This window comes from Notolepis coatsorum (genome assembly GCF_963971535.1).
Source record: "Notolepis coatsorum genome assembly, chromosome: 8".
Classification (NCBI taxonomy): domain Eukaryota; kingdom Metazoa; phylum Chordata; class Actinopteri; order Aulopiformes; family Paralepididae; genus Notolepis; species Notolepis coatsorum.
In genome coordinates, this window is record NC_140172.1 from 73,850,177 (window position 1) to 73,868,546 (window position 18,370).

Sequence of the window (18,370 nt, forward strand, 5' to 3'; positions counted from 1 at the left end):
TGTCATTGATCTACCGGTCGATCACGGCCGACTGGTTGGGCACCACTGGTCTATAGAAATAAATGCATTCGAACAAGAAACCAATGTATAGTAGACATAGCAATGGCAAAAAAATTGCCAAGCCTAATGCGAGCCATGGAAGTCTTGTGCTTTTAACGTGAGGCTCAAATGCTTGTTTGGTTGAGGTCTGAACTCTCCAAATTGCCCATAAATATCGTTTTTGTGGGTATTGTGCAGTTGTTGCTGTATGTTTTTATCTGCCCAAAATTCAAGCAAGCATGAAACCATTACAGTAATGACGTTGTGTGTGTCAGCTAGTTGATACAGCAAGCCTCTTCCGTGTTTTGGTACAAGCTCGCACACCACGCCCCCCGCTCCCACTGGCGCGCACCCGGAACCACCTATTCCAGCGGTCCGGGTTTGGAGCGAATCAGCGTCCCCGGTGATGGGGGGGGGGGGGGGCGTTCTCAGTAGGACGATCTCACCCTATTTGGGTGCGATCGGGCTGTGATTCGACCCCGAATGGCTGAGAAAGCCCCCTTAGTACCTGTCAACACACTACAGAGAGAGTTCTTATAGCCTAGATCCTAATCTACAGAGAGTTCCTATAGCCTCTATCCTAGATCCTAACCTACACAGAGTTCCTATATAGCCTCTATCCTAGATCCTAACCTACAGAGAGTTCCTATAGCCTGTGGGAGGCACTTGTGGTGTGTGTGTCACCACAGTGCCCTCTGGGTTTGAAGTTGAGTGAATGACTTCCGTCCGCAGCCTGAAGGATCTGTCCCTATAGTGTCTGCTATTGTCTTTGATGTTGTTGTTTTGTGTGTGTCTCTCTCTCTGATGACTGCGTTTTGTTGGTGTCTCTCTCTCTCTGATGACTGTGTTATGATGGTCTCTCTCTGACGACTGTGTTGGTCTCTCTCTAATGACTGTTGTGTTGGTCTCTCTCTCTGACTGTCTTTTCACAGGGCTGCTGATGCTGTTCTAACAGGCCACACAGAAAACATCATCACTTTCCACATGAAGAATATCTCCAACAGCAAAGACAAGGCTCACCTCCTGGTAAATACACACAGCTGTTTCCCCGAAGCCTGTTTTTAGGATTCCAACTTCGGCAGGGTTTTTCTAATGGACCTTCAAACAATCGTTTTTAATCATATGAATAATTTTTCCGGTTCAGTACTGTCGAGTTTTAACTTTAAGCACATAGCGCACATTTACGCATATAACGTAGAGCAGTGGTTCTCAACCTTTTTACACCAAGTACCACTTGAGAGCGTAGCTGGCTCCAAGTACCACCATATGACCAACGTTAAAATACAGTCTAACTCTATTCAGCTATGCACAGTTCACGCAGGAGGCAGATTTATTCCTAATAACATTATTTATTGTTAACTTTTGTCAGACACAGCCACAATGTACGAAAGGGGTACTAGAACTAGCAAACTCTTCCACACAATTTTCATACAATGCGAGGGGCATTGAGAACATAGCAAGTGAGAAAATTAAGAACAACTGTATTTCAGCAAATGTACTTCATTCAAACACTCGCTCTGAATGAACACTCTCTCCATCTCTCTCTCACACACTCTCTCTCACACTATCTCTCCCTCTCACAGTCTCACACTCTCCCTCTCACACACTCTCTCCCTCTCTCACACACTCTCCCTCTCACACTCTCTCTCCCTTTCTCTCTCTCTCTCTCTCTCTCTCTCTCTCACATGCTCACACATGCACAAAGTGTAACAGGGAGGGATATAATACAGTTCAAACAAATAAATAAGTGTCTTGTCAGATGTGTCTCTCCCTCTCCATCTCTCCCCTCTCCTTCCCTTTCTCTCCTTCTCTCTCCCCTTCCCTTTCTCTCTCCCTCTCTCTCTTCCCCCTCTCTCTCACACAATAGTTTTGAGCGGGCTGATCCAGAGTCGCGAGTCAAACTAAAATATTTGTAATGTTTGCGGGTCATTTGCGGCCGGGTTAGTTAAAATAGAAATAAAATTTGAGCATAATATCGCCGATATCCTGCATCAAATCCTGACTCTTTCCCAAGTCCAATCAAATAAAGTCTAATCGACAGCAGTAACAGCATAATGATGAATGAATAGTGATGTGGATGTAAAGCAACAAAACTGTTTACATTTTAGAAGAGACGGAAGGCTTTGAGAAACGAGTGTTCAGTCACTCTGTATAGTGTTACTTACCTGGTACGAGGCTTGGCTGTGGTTGTACAGCAGGATTGAATCGTGGACTTGCGCTTATTCAGTCCATCACGTCTTGTTGTGAAGAAATCTTCTGGTTAGAAAAATATTCTCCTCCACTATTCTCTTTCGAATATCTCCAGTTTTAAGCCACTTTTGCAACATCCCTTGGCTAGTCATCACTAGCTTGCTTGTAACTAGGGTTGCTCGATATTGGCTTTTTTACCGATACCGATATTCCGATATTGTCCACCTCTTAATTTCCGATACCGACATCAACCGATATCAACCGATACCGATATATGCAGGGTTTCCCCGTCCAAAAAACTGAATAATTTCAGGTAACTAATAATTTCACTGGATATATATATAACAAATATTGTTATTGTTTTTTATTTTTTTTAAACCGATACCGATATTTTCCGATATCACATTTTACTGCTGATATCGGCCGATAATATCGGACATCCCTACTTGTAACGTTAGCTAATCGTGCCTGCGCCACAGGTACTAGTGTCCGTCAGAAACAATGTCATGGAAACAAACATTTATTTTGTTTCTGAATCTAAAAACAACCAAATAAATGTACAACATATTTTAAACCCCAATTTCAATTATGTCAAGCTTATTTTCATTCATTGTAGTATTAGTATTTTAATTTTAAAGTTGGTTTTATGAAATTTTTGAAAAACATTGATAATCCAGGGATTCCTCCGAGTACCACCAGCAGGGGGCCCAATTACCACTAGTGGTACGCGTACCACAGGTTGAGAACCACTGACGTAGGTAGAGTACATACTGTATGCACATAGTGCTGCGGTCACAAATGTGACTAGGCGTGGTGTTCAGGGTCATGTTGAGGGATCTTTACATTTTTACATATTATGAAAGTACAGATTTATAACTTCAAAATAAGCCATCACTTGAAAATTTTGGTGGGATACTTTTAAGCTACTTCCTATGAATCATGGTGATATCACAAAACGTATTCAGAGAAAAATGGCCTTCAAGAGTTTACACTTACAGTGTAAAAAAAAGTACAACTCTACCCAGAATTCATTATAATCCATGGCCCCCCTCTCTCTGGGGCAATTAACACCTGGCAGCGTTCCAGTCTCAGGCTCTTTGTTATGGCAATGACTCTGTCTTGTGACACTGCAAACACAACACCCAGAGGAAAAAGGAAAAGTCATGATAGTTTATTAAAAAAAAAAAGTGTGGTAGTGAAAGGTTAACCTTCTGTAGTGTGGTAGTGAAAGGTTAACCTTCTGTAGTGTGGTAGTGAAAGGTTAACCTTCTGTAGTGTTCACTACCACACTACAGAAGGTTAACCTTTCACTACCACACTACAGAAGGTTAACCTTTCACTACCACACTACAGAAGGTTAACCTTTCACTACCACACTCTTCACAGTCTCAGGGGTGTAAAGGAAATCCCTGAACATGATATTGCATTGGTTTGTGATAGATTATTAGTTACTGGGTATTTCAAAGTACCTCATATTTGGTGCCATTTTGAAGCTAACAACTAGGGCTTTCCAATGATATAAAATAAGTGTGTGATTATCATCATAATTTTTATTATTATGGTTCATAATATGTAGTTGCACTTGAACTTGTTGAAATTAAACTTGGAAGATAAACATTTATTAAATTAACTTTCCTTGCTTATGATTTATGTGTAATGAATGGAATGTAGACAATCTTGTTGGCAATATAGAACAGTTGACAGATTAGAAATAGCATCTATTGTTCAAAAGTTATTAATTAATTAATGAAACTAGATTAGATAAAAAAATTATTAAAATTTTTTTTTTACATATTGTGATGGTAATTATAAAACTTTCATGTGTGTGTTAAAAATTTTCTTCAAACTTACCCCATTCTCTTCATAGAGCCTTGTCTTTCCCCATACTCGCTGCCTTCTAGAAGCATTTTCCCTGGGTAGAGAATTACTGTAGCTCTTCCTGGATCTCAGCCGGTAGCATGGGAGCTAGTTCCAGCATCTAGACATTGTCGTCAATTCTAGGTTGATAAAATGAGATATGTTACATATAGGAATATGACCCACTAATGAATACACTAAATACAGCAATGTGGCTATTTGACAACACTGCATTTGCGAAATAAATACGTCAACTGTGTTGCCGTTAGCCGTGCGTTAGCTCGCAGCTAGCGCTGATGTTACCTGACCACAGCAACTTTTCTTGGGGGGAAATTGGTACTCCCCCACGGTACATTTCAAAACAAGCTTTTTGATGGAAAATATGACCAGAATCTCTGGAAAAACATCTCACAAACACTATAGACGGTCATAAAAGTTAACGAATGCTATAAGAAGTCCAACAGATTAGTATAAACAGTACTTACACGGTCGTTTCGAAATCTATAGCAGAGCGCATTTTCCCTGTAGAAATTTACTCTGCGGCTGGCCGCTGTGGAGAAATCGAGCAAAAAACTCGAGCTGCCGTTGACGGAGGCTTTTATGGACTTCCGCTGAGAGCTGCGGATTGATTGATGTGCGTGTGGGAGCCGGTGTTCCTAATATGGTCACAAAAAATTGTGTCCCTCCGCCAAAAAATTGCCGAACAGTGCGGATATAAATAGACAGCGCACTATCTGTACGGGGCCGTGTTGGTCGATTTGGAAGAGGTAAATTACCTTTCACTACCACACTACAGAAGGTTAACCTTTCACTACCACACACATTTTTAAATAAACTTAAACTTAGCTTTAGCTAACACAAATATAAAACAACACTCTGTATTATCTCTCACTTCTTTTCTTTTTCTTGCCTGTATCGTTGTTTGGCAATATTATCATGTGGGGTTCACTGAAATCTAAACGTTGCGTGATTTGCCAAATCCAATGACTATCTCCGCCTCCCAACGAAGCGATACGCTAATCCAGCTGCAGCTCCTGCCCTGCCATTCTCATCGGCAAACCACAGGTCACGCTGCAGCAGCTGTCACACCCCAAATTAATCTCGATATCGCTTCACCAATAATCATTGTATCAGAACACTACACGCATCCTAATGCTCACAGCAAACTGTAATTGATCACCAGGTATGTTTTAGTAACGTAGGTTGAAAACGATAGGGAAATCTCTCTTACCTTTCTCGACTGGTGAAACTTGCTGTGCGCGTGAACATATCCCTTGGAAATGAACTGACAGTACGTTTTTATTGATATATCATTGGGATCCCCCTCCGAAATTGATAAACACGTCACCACGCATTTTGGCCGTAGCTTAAAAAAAATGTGTTGATAGAATTGGATGTTCTGAGCGCGGTGGACACATTACATTTAGTCATTTTACATTTAGTAATTTAGCTGACACTTTTATCCAAAGCGACTTACAAGTTCTGTACAACAGGTCATTAGGAAGGATACAACTCTATCAGCTGACACCTTACGTCTGTGTTTATAATGAATGAATGGTAAAACGGATTATATTGAAACATAGTGCGAGTACTCGCAACAACTATTCACACAATTTAAAACAGCCCATATTTATTTTGTCATACACAATGTTTTGTATCTATTGGTTTATCTAATGAGGACCGTTGGTGTAATAGTAGGCTAGGATAGAATTCTCGTCCAGTGGACAACTTTTAGAGCGTTACCTAACTCCCTATGCGGCGTGTACAAAGCCACTTATTCTGAGATGATAATTCATGTATCTGGATAACCAATGCACGGATTTTGTCGAGGCAGGTAGCGTTATTTCGGGAAAATTGATATCTATAGTCTGGTATAGTCTGTAATAATAATTATTGCTCGAGAGTCTCTATGAATAATAATAATTAGAGCCTCCATTTTTCATGGACGAAAAATATACCAGACTATAGATATCAATTTCCCCGAAATAACGCTACCTGCCCCGACAGAATCCGTTCATTGGTTATCCAGATACAGATGAATTAGCATCTTAGAATAACAAATAACACGTAAAAGACAAACGCAACATATTTTCTTTTCTTTTCTCCAGCGCGACCAGCGCGTCTTTCGTTGGATTGGCATGTCTAATAATGCTGTTATTAGAAAATGTGCGTTCATGCATTTTTTTCGTTCTCTCTGCAATGTTGAAAGCAGAGCAGTGTGTGTTTCAACACCCCTCAAAGTACCTGTAATAAATGAATGCCAAGCCAGACCACACCCCAAGCATTAAGAGCAGCCCAGCGCTGTAGACTATTTGGCGGGCATTGGGATACATACTATCGGACAAATAACAAGAATTAACTCATTTACAAGTTGTATTACGTTTTGCAAATAAGGGAACATAGAAAGAATATTTCAAAGCAGTCAAAAAAGCAATATTTCGATTTTTACCTATTTCTGAAATGCAAGACATTTTCGCGATTTCTGAGCAATGTTATCTGCCGTCACAAGTCGGGTTTGACCACGCAGAGTCACAAATGGTTAGTAAAAGTAGTAGTATGTACTTACTGGTCACAGGAGGCTTCAATAACGTTTGGATGTTAATCCATTTTGTGAATGCATTTATTGAAATAGCATCTTTGTTGGCAGACGGCTTGACGTTAACCAGCTAAACGTGCATAGCGTGACTAACGTGCATAGCATTTTGATTCATTTCCTGATGTATGACGGTGACCCCTCCTCACCGCGACTCGTTGACTGTGTTGTGTCTGTGTTCATGCGTGACTTTTTTGACTTTGAAATTACTGTAAACACAACATAGTACTGTGATATTCTGATATATATCACATTCTGATATATATTTTTCATGTAAAATAAATAAATAAAAAACTAAAAATGGAGGAAATTTTTTTAAAGCGGAGGTTCAAACCCATTAATTAAGATTAGAGTGCCGACGTAATGAACGAAGGTCCGAACCTTCGAACGTTTGGGCTCAGCCCCACACACACACACACACACCCCATCTTCTGCACGAGAACATCAGAACTTATCCCTATTTCTCTCTCTCCCTCCCTCTTGAAGAACAATATGACAGCCGCCCTCCGAAACGACTCCAAGCCTCCCCAGCAGCAGCCGTCCCACCCCCAGGACCAGAACCACCAGCCTGGGTCCAAACCGTCCTTACCTGGCATGACCGAGCCAGCCCCACCACAGCCCTCCAACCAGGGGGCCCAGTCCGGTGTCCTCCCCCAAGAAGGCTCCTCATCAGCGGGCATGGAGCCTCTCGCGGGCAGCAGCCCCAGTAACCCCACAGCCCCAGGTGACCAGACCCCGGGCTCCCAGCCAGAGACGGGACTCAACGCTCCCCAGCCTGGCGAGGGAGGGCAGCTTGGGGGCCCTGGCGGGCCTGGCCTGACCCCCCAGCAGCAGCAGCAGCAGCAGCTGGCCCAGGAGCTCCTCAACATGGAAGCCAACACAGAAGGCCTGTCCCAGGAGCAGCTGGAGCACCGGCAGCGCTCCCTGCAGACCCTCCGGGACATCCAGCGCATGCTGTTCCCAGACGACCGCGACGCCCCGCCACCTGGCCCCCCGCAGACTCACCCCCACGACGGAGGACCTGACGGTGGACCTCGAAGGCCAGAGCAGGGCCCTCTCCAGGCCATGATGGCCCAGTCTCAGAGCCTGGGACCACCAGGCGGGCCAGGGGGCCCTCGGCCACAAGGCCCTCCCTTCGGCCCTCCGCACGGCCCCAGAGACATGCCCCCCTTCCCTCAGGATGAGATGGGGCCTCACATGGGCGTTCCCTGTGGAGACGGAGACCAGATGACCCCGGAGCAGGTGGCCTGGCTCAAGTTGCAGCAGGACTTTTACGAAGAGAAGAAACGGAAACAGGAAATGCAACACCGTCCACTTCCTCCCGACATGATGATGCACCACGGTCCGCGCGGCATGATGCGAGGGCCCCCTCCTCCCTACCAGATGGGCCCCGGGGAGATGTGGGGAGGACCAGGAGGTCCCCCGGAGCACTACCAGGAGCGCATGGCCATGGGCCCCGGCCCCAGAGGCATACCCCCACACATGCAGCGGATGCCTGGCTTCTCTGGGATGATGAACCCCGAGATGGAGGGACCCCCGAGGCCCGGGATGGGCTGGCCAGACGACATGCCCCCCAGGATGGGAGACGCTCGGGGCTTCCCCGGAGGACCCGGGGGGATGTTCGCAGGTCCAGGCGGGCGAGGCGAGCGCTTCCCAAACCCTCAGTCGGTCCAGGAGGCCATGTTCCACCAGGGGATGGCCGGGGAGAAGGGCCTCCCTCCTGGGATGATGATGGACATGCAGAGGATGATGGGGCACCAACGAGGCGGCATGGAGCCTGGTAACGGCATGGGCATGTTCCCCAGGATGCCCGGCGATGGTCCCATGAGCCCCTCCTCGAGGCTGCAGGGGATGGGGGGCAGAGAGATGGGCCCCGAGTTTGGCATGGGCCCTGGGCCGGGCCCCCACATGCACCCCTCCAAGCTACGAGACGCCCCCATGAATATGAGCCCGGATGAGATGATGAGGATGAGAGCAGGCGGGGGCCCTCCCATGGAGAACATGGGGCCCCAGGCCCGCCCAATGCAGGGGCCTCCCTTCCCTGAGCAAGGGCAGCCCGGAGACTTCCCCATGGGCCCCGGACGGGCCTTCCCCGGGGGTCCCGGAGGAATGAGGGGTCCACACGGAGAGCAAGCGTTCGGCCCCGAGCATCGCTCCACCCCGACGGGAGGCAACGGCCGCCTGAACCACCTCCCCCCAGCCGGGGGCCCTGCACAGGGTCAGAGGGGCCGCAAGCCGGCGGACCTGAACGTCCAGGGAGGGGGGGGCAACTCTCCCAACATCAACCCGCTCAAGTCCCCTCCTCTAAGGCAGGTGCAGTCGCCCATGATGGGCTCTCCCTCGGGGAACCTCAAGTCCCCACAGACACCGTCCCAGTTGGCTGGCATGCTCACCGGTCCCACTGGTCCCAACGCAGCCCCCGCTCCCCCCACCTCCGCCGGGCCCATGAAGTCCCCCCACTCCATGATGGGCTCGGCAGGCGCCTCTCCGGTCCACATGAGGTCTCCCTCCCTCCCCAACCCTTCTCCGGGATGGGCGTCGTCGCCCAAACCCCCCATGCAGAGTCCCGGGGTGCAGCCTCAGGGCGGCAAGCCCCCCCTCGGCATCCAGTCTCCCAACATGATGAGCAGCATGGAGCAAGGTACCACCTCTCTCTCTCTCTCTCTCTCTCTCTCTCTCTCTCTCTCTCTCTCTCTCTCTCTGATGACTGTGATATGTTGGTCTCTCTCACTGATGACTGTGTTATGTTGGTCTCTCTCACTGATGACTGTGTTATGTTGGTCTCTCTCTGATGACTTATGTTGGTCTCTCTCTGATGACTTATGTTGGTCTCGCTCTGATGACTGTGTTATGTTGCTCTCTCTCTCTCTCTCTCTCTGACTGTTATGTTGGTCTCTCTCTCTCTAATGACTGTTATGATGGTCTCTCTCTCTCAATTCAATTCAATTTTCAATTCAAATGGTTTTATTGGCATGACGTAACTTGTATATGTTGCCAAAGCAAATGATTAATATTAACATTAAACATGAATTAGAAAACAGATATCAATGTCAAAGTACATACAAATATCATCATAAAATATCATCAAAACATGAAACAAATATTACAGCATAAACGTGTGTCAGGTGACTGTCACTCACTGTCTCAGTTTATGGCAGGCAGCAACATAGACTGCTGCTAGCGCACAGCTTGTTGAGTCCTGCCCTAGTACGACTGGTAGTTTTTCTGTATCTGATAGTTTCATCAAATCTTTTGTTATTAATTCAAATTTCTTAAAATGCGTTTCTCTAAGATATTTATATTTTTCACATTTGGTGAGGAAGTGTATCTCTGTTTCAGGTTCATTGAGGATGCAATGACAGCACAGCCTTTGCTCTGCTGAGCCTTTGCGCTCTCTCTGGTGACTGTTATGTTGGTCTCTCTCTCTGATGACTGTGTTGGTCTCTCTCTCGCTCTCTCTCTGATGACTGTGTTGGTCTCTTTCTCTCTCTGATGACTGTGTTGGTCTCTCTCTCTCCCTCTCTCTGATGACTGTTATGTTGGTCTCTCTCTCTGATGACTGTTATGTTCGTCTCTCTCTGATGACTGTTATGTTGGTCTCTCTCTCTGTCTCTCTCTCTCTCTCTCCACCACCACACTGTCCCATTTTTCCCTCAGGTATCTTTTATATTGTCTCAACTGATGGCAGTTTAACTGCAGAGAAACTGACATAATTGTCACTGAACAGACAATGTTATAACGTACAGCATTCTTCGTCATAAACCATAACCTGGTCATAAACCATAACCAATAAACCATAACCGCAGCCTGGACCTAAATCGGTCATGCCGACGTCATTAGTAGAAGTCGGAGCGCTCAAAAATAGAATGACAAAGGGCAGTTCCTCTCTTTATGTATTTATGTTTCACTTGGCTGTTGTTAATTGGGTATTGATTGTTAATTGGGTATTGTACCTGGGGTTGTATCGTCCACAGCTGCTCCTTCAGAACTTCCCATGTGTTACAAATTATTGAGAGGGTCTCCATGGTAATTCATTTTCATTCAAGTGAGCATGTCCATAGACACAGATGTGCGTTATGGTCCAGTGGCACCCCCTTGTGGCCCTGTTAGTTAAGTCACACCTGATGTGATTTAGTACTTGTTGTGGTTCCATGGAACTCCATGCATGTGTTCTTAACAGGTGAGGTACCGCCGATGTGCCCGTGGGTGAAATGCACAAAGTCACGGCACTTTGCGAGCGTCTAGCGGGTGCGAATAAGGGATCTAGGTAAAAGTTGACGAGCGAAAACCAGAAGTGAATCACACTTCAGAATGAATGGCGGTGGATGAGGAAATGGATTTTGGAGAGCTTTTCTTTTTCTCTCCGGTTTTACTCGGACGTCTCTCAAAGACTCATTTCTGAACAGATTTTTATCAAATTTGGACCTGTACTACATAATACTTCAGGCTATGGAACCGATGTGTCTTCCAGCTTCTATATGGAATATTGGAATATGGAATCTTGCAACCAACCACTACAGAGAAATGTGAGTACATAAGAGGTTAACAGGCACTCAGAAAAGTTTATTTTTTTTACTTGAAATTGAGGACTGCAAACTTTTTTTGCAAAGCTTAGCTTTATACTTTATACTTAAAGGGGAACTCCAACATTTTGGGGAAATTAGTTTATTTAACATCTTCCCTGGAGTTAGACAAGAAGATACATACCCTTTTTGTCTCTGTGCGTGCATTTTAGCTTTGGGAATAGACGCTCCGTTAGCATAGCTTAGCTTCATCACTGGAAGTGAGGCAGGACAGTAGCCTTACAGTGCCTTACAGTGTATTGCAAGGTCTGACATTGACCAAACTTGATATGCATGACCTTGGTGGGCTCTAGGTCAACTCCTGAAAAGGGGGTCAATGTCAGACTTTGCAATCAAAAGTTAGGGGGCTAATAACCCTTGCCATAATTTCAGTGCGCCCCCTAACTTTTGATTGCAAAGTCTGACATTGACCCCCTTTTCAGGAGTTGACCTAGACATTTTTCTGTAGTGGTTGCAAGATTCCAATATTCCAGCATAGAGGTATAAGCTGGAAAACACAGCGGTTCCATAACCTGAAGCTCTCCCAAATCCATTTCCTCATCCACCGCTGTTCATTCTGAAGTGTGATTCACTTCCTGTATTTGTACCCCCCCCCCCCCCACGTGAGGTATCGCTGGAAATCTACACTTGTTGGCTACAATGCTGACTAATAATTTTCGGCATCAGCGGATGATTGGCAGTTCTGGAGTGTCTGGAGTCTGGGGTAGTCATCTGACGTGCAGCGCGTAAAAAAGACACTTGTCTGACATATCGTCATGTAACTTGAGAACTGAGGCACCGAGGCAGGTCGAGTGAGGTGGCGTTCGAACGGCAACAAATAGATCTTTCGAACGGTCATTTATATGTTCGGTGAAAAATGCAGCCTCAAGCCACTAGACACTCGCAGTGTCCATTCATCTTTATTTATAGAGCTCAAAATAAGAGTTACAAAATTATTTAAAAAATGAATAAATAAAAACAACAATACTGTTACTGTCTTGAGTTTTCTAAACCTTCCCAACTACTAGGGCTGACTAATCGGTCGAAAAAAGCCATAGTCGACAAAAAAAATAAAATTATAAAAAAGAAAATATATATTTTTTATCATTCTTTCCAAAAGAAAAGAGGCCTAGAAGCATGGCTAACGCTAATGGCACGCATACCAGAGGCTAACTGCCTAAGAAAACAGGCACAGAGGCACTGAAAGAGGATTTCACCCATCTAATGAACACACTAGACTAGACAATCAAGATGTATCCATCAGTGGACCAATTGCATGCTTTTGCAGAGGACAAGAAGCCTTCAGTCGACTCCTTCAGACATTAAGCACCCCCACAGCCCAAATGGAATGATAAAAAAAATATATATATATATTATTATTATAATTTTTTAATGGTCGACTAATGGTCGACTAATAGTCGACTAACGGCAAATTTTGGCCAATCATAGTCGACTATCCAAATCCTTAGTCGGGGACAGCCCTACCAACTACATTGCCTATAATTATTATAGTGTAATCATTTCCCATCTATAGGTCTTATAGTGTAATCATTTCCCATCTATAGGTCTTATAGTGTAATAATTTCCCATCTATAGGTCTTATAGTGTAATAATCTCCCATATATAGATCTTATAGTGATAAATTCCCATCTATAGATCTTAGTGTGAAGAATTCCCATCTAGGTCTTATAGTGTAATCATTTCCCATCTATAGGTCTTATAGTGTAATAATCTCCCATATATAGATCTTATAGTGATAAAGTGTATGATGGTCTCCTCTCCTCCTCCAGGTGGAAACGGGCCCCCCCCTGCCCCGCCCTCCGGGGCCCACCCCGGCAACGTCCCGTCCGGCAGCCCGTACACCATCCCCCCCGAGCCCACGCTATCCCAGAACCCCCTGTCCATCATGATGTCACGCATGTCCAAGTTCGCCATGCCGAGCTCCACGCCGCTGTACCACGACGCCATCAAGACCGTGGCCAGTTCTGACGACGACTCGCCCCCAGCCCGCTCCCCCAACCTGCCCTCCATCAACAACAACGGTGAGCGGGCTCTCATTGGCTGTTTGGTCTTATAACCCGAGATTGGAAGCACGTAATAGGTCATGCAGGGTGTCAATCAATCCGCTGCCATTTTAGCTTTCAAACGATGTGTTGCTTCAGAGATACTAAAACCACGGGACGCTGACAGACTCAGGTAAATGTACGCGACGTGTCCATCGAGGGCGGGTCGTTCTTCACTATAGGGTTAGAGACGTGTCCATCACGGCCGAGGGCGGGTTGTTCTTCACTATAGGGTTAGAGACGTGTCCATCACGGCCGAGGGCGGGTCGTTCTTCACTATAGGAATAGAGACGTGTCCATCACGGCCGAGGGCGGGTCGTTCTTCACTATAGGGTTAGAGACGTGTCCATCACGGCCGAGGGCGGGTCGTTCTTCACTATAGGGTTAGAGACTTGTTCATCGCGGCCAAGGGCGGGTCGTTCTTCACTATAGGAATAGAGACGTGTCCATCGAGGGCGGGTCGTTCGTCACTATAGGGTTAGAGACGTGTCCATCACGGCCGAGGGCGGGTCGTTCTTCACTATAGGGTTAGAGACGTGTCTATCACGGCCGAGGGCGGGTCGTTCGTCACTATAGGAATAGAGACGTGTCCATCACGGCCGAGGGCGGGTCGTTCGTCACTATAGGAATAGAGACGTGTCCATCACGGCCAAGGGCGGGTCGTTCTTCACTATAGGGTTAGAGACGTGTCCATCATGGCCAAGGGCGGGTCGTTCTTCACTATAGGGTTAGCGACGTGTCCATCATGGCAGAGGGCGGGTTGTTCTTCACTATAGGAATAGAGACGTGTCCATCACGGCCGAGGGCGGGTCGTTCTTCACTATAGGAATAGAGACGTGTCCATCACGACCGAGGGCGGGTCGTTCTTCACAATAGGAATAGAGACGTGTCCATCATGGCCGAGGGCGGGCCGTCGGAATGTTAACCGGTTAAACCCTTTCAGGTGTTCTTTTCTTTTAAGGATGTTTTCCCAGAATTATATCTGGGAATTGTTAAAGTGGAATTGTGTTGCTAAGGAACAGCTTGGACTGCAGTTGATTTCCCGTTGCAGTGTCGACACAAATGTCACAGACTAACCGGAAAACAAATGTAGTCTGTAGCTCTTCAACAGATCTCATCCCTGATCGAACCAACAACCACAAGCTGCTTTTGAAGTGTGACACTTTTGACTGTACAGTAGCTCAGGGGGTAGAGCAGGTCCTCTGGTTATCGGAAGGTTCCCGGTTCGATTCCCGGGCAGCATGTCGAAGTGTCCTTGAGCAAGACACTTAACCCCTAATTGCTTCCGATGAGCAGGTCGGCACCTTGCATGGTTGCCTCCGCTGTCAGTGTGTGAACGTGATAAAAGCTGCTATATAAATGCACTATTTACCATTTCTTACCATACCAATGAGCCTCTTCTCTTTGTCTCTCGCCTGTGACTGCAGGTATGGGCATGAACCACCACCAAGGCAATCCACGTATGATGGGCCCCGGGAACCCTGGCCCGATGCCGGCCCTCAGCCCCCTGGGCATGACCCCCATGGGCTCCCAGCCTCTGTCCCATGGCATGCCCCCCCAGATGCCCTCTCCCAACGCCCCCAACATGGGTCCAGGCATGATGCCCCACGGCATGATGATGCCCTCCAACCCCCAGGACCCCGGCATGCCCAACCCCCAGATGATGTCCCAGGGACGCATGGGCTACGCCCATCGAGGCCAAGGCTACCCCCTCACCCAGTCGCCCTCGCAGCAAGGCCCCTTCTCCCCTCACAACGGCCCCCAGGGCTTCCCCGGCCATCCCATGGGCTTCCAGGGAGAGGGGGGCCCCATGGGGGTCCGGATGGGGGGCATGCCCCACGGAGGAGGCGGTGACGGGGGCATGTGCAAGCCCAACATCTCGGGGGGGCCGGAGTTCAACAGCATGCAGGGCGGCTTCATCGATGCGGACCTCCACGAGGTGATGCGTCCCGGAGCCTCCGGCATCCCAGAGTTCGACTTGTCCAGAATCATCCCCTCGGAGAAGCCCAGCCAGACGCTGTCCTACTTCCCCCGAGGAGGAGGGGAGCATCCTGGGGGCAAAGCGCCGCACCCGTCCGGCTTCCCCATGCAGGGCATGATGGGGGACGGGCCCCCCAGGATGGGGATGCCCATGCAGGGGATGGGGGGCATGCCCGGTGGGCCCGGTGGTGGGGGGATGGGCCCCCAAGACATGCCCATGGGAAACCCCGGGCACAACTCCATGCGGCCCCCGGGCTTCATGGGGCAAGGCATGATGGGCCCCCAGCACCGGATGATGTCCGGGGGGGGGCCGGGGGGGATGATGCAGGGGCGGCAGATGGCCCACCCGGGCCCCGGGGGTTCGCCCAACATGATGATGTCACTGCAGGGCATGGCGGGGCCCCCGCAGCAGACCATGATGATGGGCGGGGGGCAGATGAGGCCCAGAGGGATGGACATGGACATGGGCTTCAGCCCGGGGCCCGGAATGTTCTGAGTCCAGCACACAGACCTTGTATCTAGAATGTTCTCAGACCGCGAGGAGTCCTGGGGGGAGGGGCGGGGGGGGCGGAGTCAGACGGACTCCGATAACAGGAAGTAGGACCAGGAAAGACGTACCCAGAGATGAGAGGAGCGCAAACCAGTTGACCCAGTAATGTTCTCTGAGAACTTATTCCCATGGAGACTCAGACTCGGAGTGGAGAACTTGGCCCAGAGTGGAGAACTTGGCCCAGAGTGGAGAACTTGGCCCAGAGTGGAGAACTTTTGCCACAAGAACATTTCATTTGGACTCAAACTTCAGAATGTAAGGGATTGTTGTGCATCAATTTCGCAAAAAAACCTAAAAAAACACAAAAAATAAACTGTTCCTTGTGTTCTTTCTTTTTGATTATTGAACAAGAGACAACTTCTAAATAAAATAAAAATAAAAAAAAGAGTTTGACATCAAAGACGATAATCGACCCCCTTGACGGACAGTCGGCGTGGAGATGTTACAATATGTTTACTTTTTCAGAAATGAAAAGGAAATTACAAATAAAAACTGAAAATGTGTCGAAAGTGGAAAAGGAACAAGAGAACGGATTAAAAAAGACAATTTGTGCTTTGTGAAGAACTTTAGTGGAAACCATCTTGTCCCTCGCTCATCGTTTTGACTGTTTCTGTACAGTATACACCTGTGTGTGGGTGCGTGAGTGTGTGTGTGTGTGTGTGTGTGTGTGTGTGTGCGCGCGCACCAGAGGCTGTACGTTGGTGTGACGTGTGTGTCTGTATGTAAAGGCATTCTATCGGTGACCTCTCAGATCCTCCGACCCAACTTTCATTGGGGGAGGAACGCCCCCCCCCCTAAAAATACTGTACTGTTTACCATTGGTGGGCTATTCGAATTTTAGTCTATTTTAATTTCCTTTGTAACTCCAGTGTATAACAAACCAAACTACGACCTCATTAAGATAATAGTATTATTAAAAAAAGCACAAACATGGTTGGTCTGCAGACAGCGTCTTCTTTCTCCATTTGTCCCGAACAAAACACAGAGAGAGAGGCCCTGAAGCGCCCAGCACCGGGTGACTTCACTCTGAGGGTTAGGGTGAGGAAGCTATGGATGGAAGCTCTTTAAATAACAATGCTACACCCAGAATATGTGCTGACTGACGTGTGTTCCTCTGCTTCTCCTCCTTCCTGTTGTGTTCCTGGTTTGTTTTGATTCTCTTGTTGACTCTGGGTAATAATCATTCCCACAGCAATAACCCTCCCTCCCCCTCCTCTCCCCGGGACTGGCTGTGTGCCACAGATGGCAGGTAGCAGCTACTAGAGAGCTAGAACTAGTTCGATCTGGTGACTGGCTGTGTGCCACAGATGGCAGGTAGCAGCTACTAGAGCTAGAACTAGTTAGATCTGGTGACTGGCTTTGTGCCACAGATGGCAGGTAGCAGCTACTAGAGAGCTAGAACTAGTTAGATCTGGTGACTGGCTTTGTGCCACAGATGGCAGGTGGCAGCTACTAGAGCTAGAACTAGTTAGATCTGGTGACTGGCTTTGTGCCACAGACGGCAGGTAGTAGCTACTAGAACTAGTTAGATCTGGTGACTGGCTTTGTGCCACAGATGGCAGGTAGCAGCTACTAGAGCTAGAACTAGTTAGATCTGGTGACTGGCTTTGTGCCACAGATGGCAGGTAGCAGCTACTAGAGAGCTAGAACTAGTTAGATCTGGTGACTGGCTTTGTGCCACAGACGGCAGGTAGTAGCTACTAGAACTAGTTAGATCTGGTGACTGGCTTTGTGCCACAGATGGCAGGTAGCAGCTACTAGAGCTAGAACTAGTTAGATCTGGTGACTGGCTGTGTGCCACAGATGGCAGGTAGCAGCTACTAGAGCTAGAACTAGTTAGATCTGGTGACTGGCTGTGTGCCACAGATGGCAGGTAGCAGCTACTAGAGCTAGAACTAGTTAGATTTGGTGACTGGCTGTGTGCCGCAGATGGCAAGTAGCAGCTACTAGAACTAGTTAGATCTGGTTTGAACCGGTCTTAGTGTAAGGCAGGCATGGAGGTGATCCAGAGGGAGACACATGTAAACACTTACTGCTTACCATCCAAGTCCACTTCTTCTCGCTCTTTCTTTCTCTCTCTCTCGTATTGTATAAGCTTGTCATGTGTTTCTCCATTGGCTTTGGTGCAGAATAGCCTACCAGGGCTGTGGTGATGGACTACAAATAAAATATATTGTTTTGGTATATCCATGTTGTCCAGGGTGTGTGTGTGTGTTCGTGCAGCTCTCAGCTCTTCATGTCTGAATGTGGTATGTTGCTCTTTGTTGTCCGACACGTCAAACCGGCCGGTCCACCTTCAGCTAGAAGCTGAGGCTGAACAATTACCTCCACAGGGTTTCATCACAATAGTCAAACTTGCTGGGAACAATTTTCGGGTGATTCCAAAGCAATTGCCATTGGTCTGCTGCGAATAAACACTGGTCTCTAATGTGAGGTAAATCTAACTAGTGTTCACAGATTTTCACTTGTGGCTAGAGGGAGACACACGCACACACACACCAGTGCTACATGTCAAACCAGCTCATCAACAGCCTGC

The 18,370-nt window shown here is 47.4% G+C and overlaps 1 protein-coding gene across 3 annotated transcripts in view; it reads left to right on the forward strand.

Moving 5' to 3' along the window:
- The window catches only part of bcl9 (BCL9 transcription coactivator), a 172,992-nt gene extending 155,037 nt beyond the window's left edge, over nucleotides 1–17,955 (forward strand). For all 3 annotated transcript variants that reach the window (XM_084320919.1, XM_084320920.1, XM_084320921.1), the window contains exons 7-10: nucleotides 972–1,065; nucleotides 7,166–9,320; nucleotides 13,032–13,283; nucleotides 14,732–17,955. In XM_084320919.1, coding sequence (XP_084177045.1) covers nucleotides 972–1,065; nucleotides 7,166–9,320; nucleotides 13,032–13,283; nucleotides 14,732–15,780 — 3,550 coding nt within the window. In that variant the 3' untranslated portion in view covers nucleotides 15,781–17,955. The remainder of the gene's footprint in view (nucleotides 1–971; nucleotides 1,066–7,165; nucleotides 9,321–13,031; nucleotides 13,284–14,731) is intronic.
- The last annotated feature ends 415 nt before the right edge of the window (nucleotides 17,956–18,370 follow it).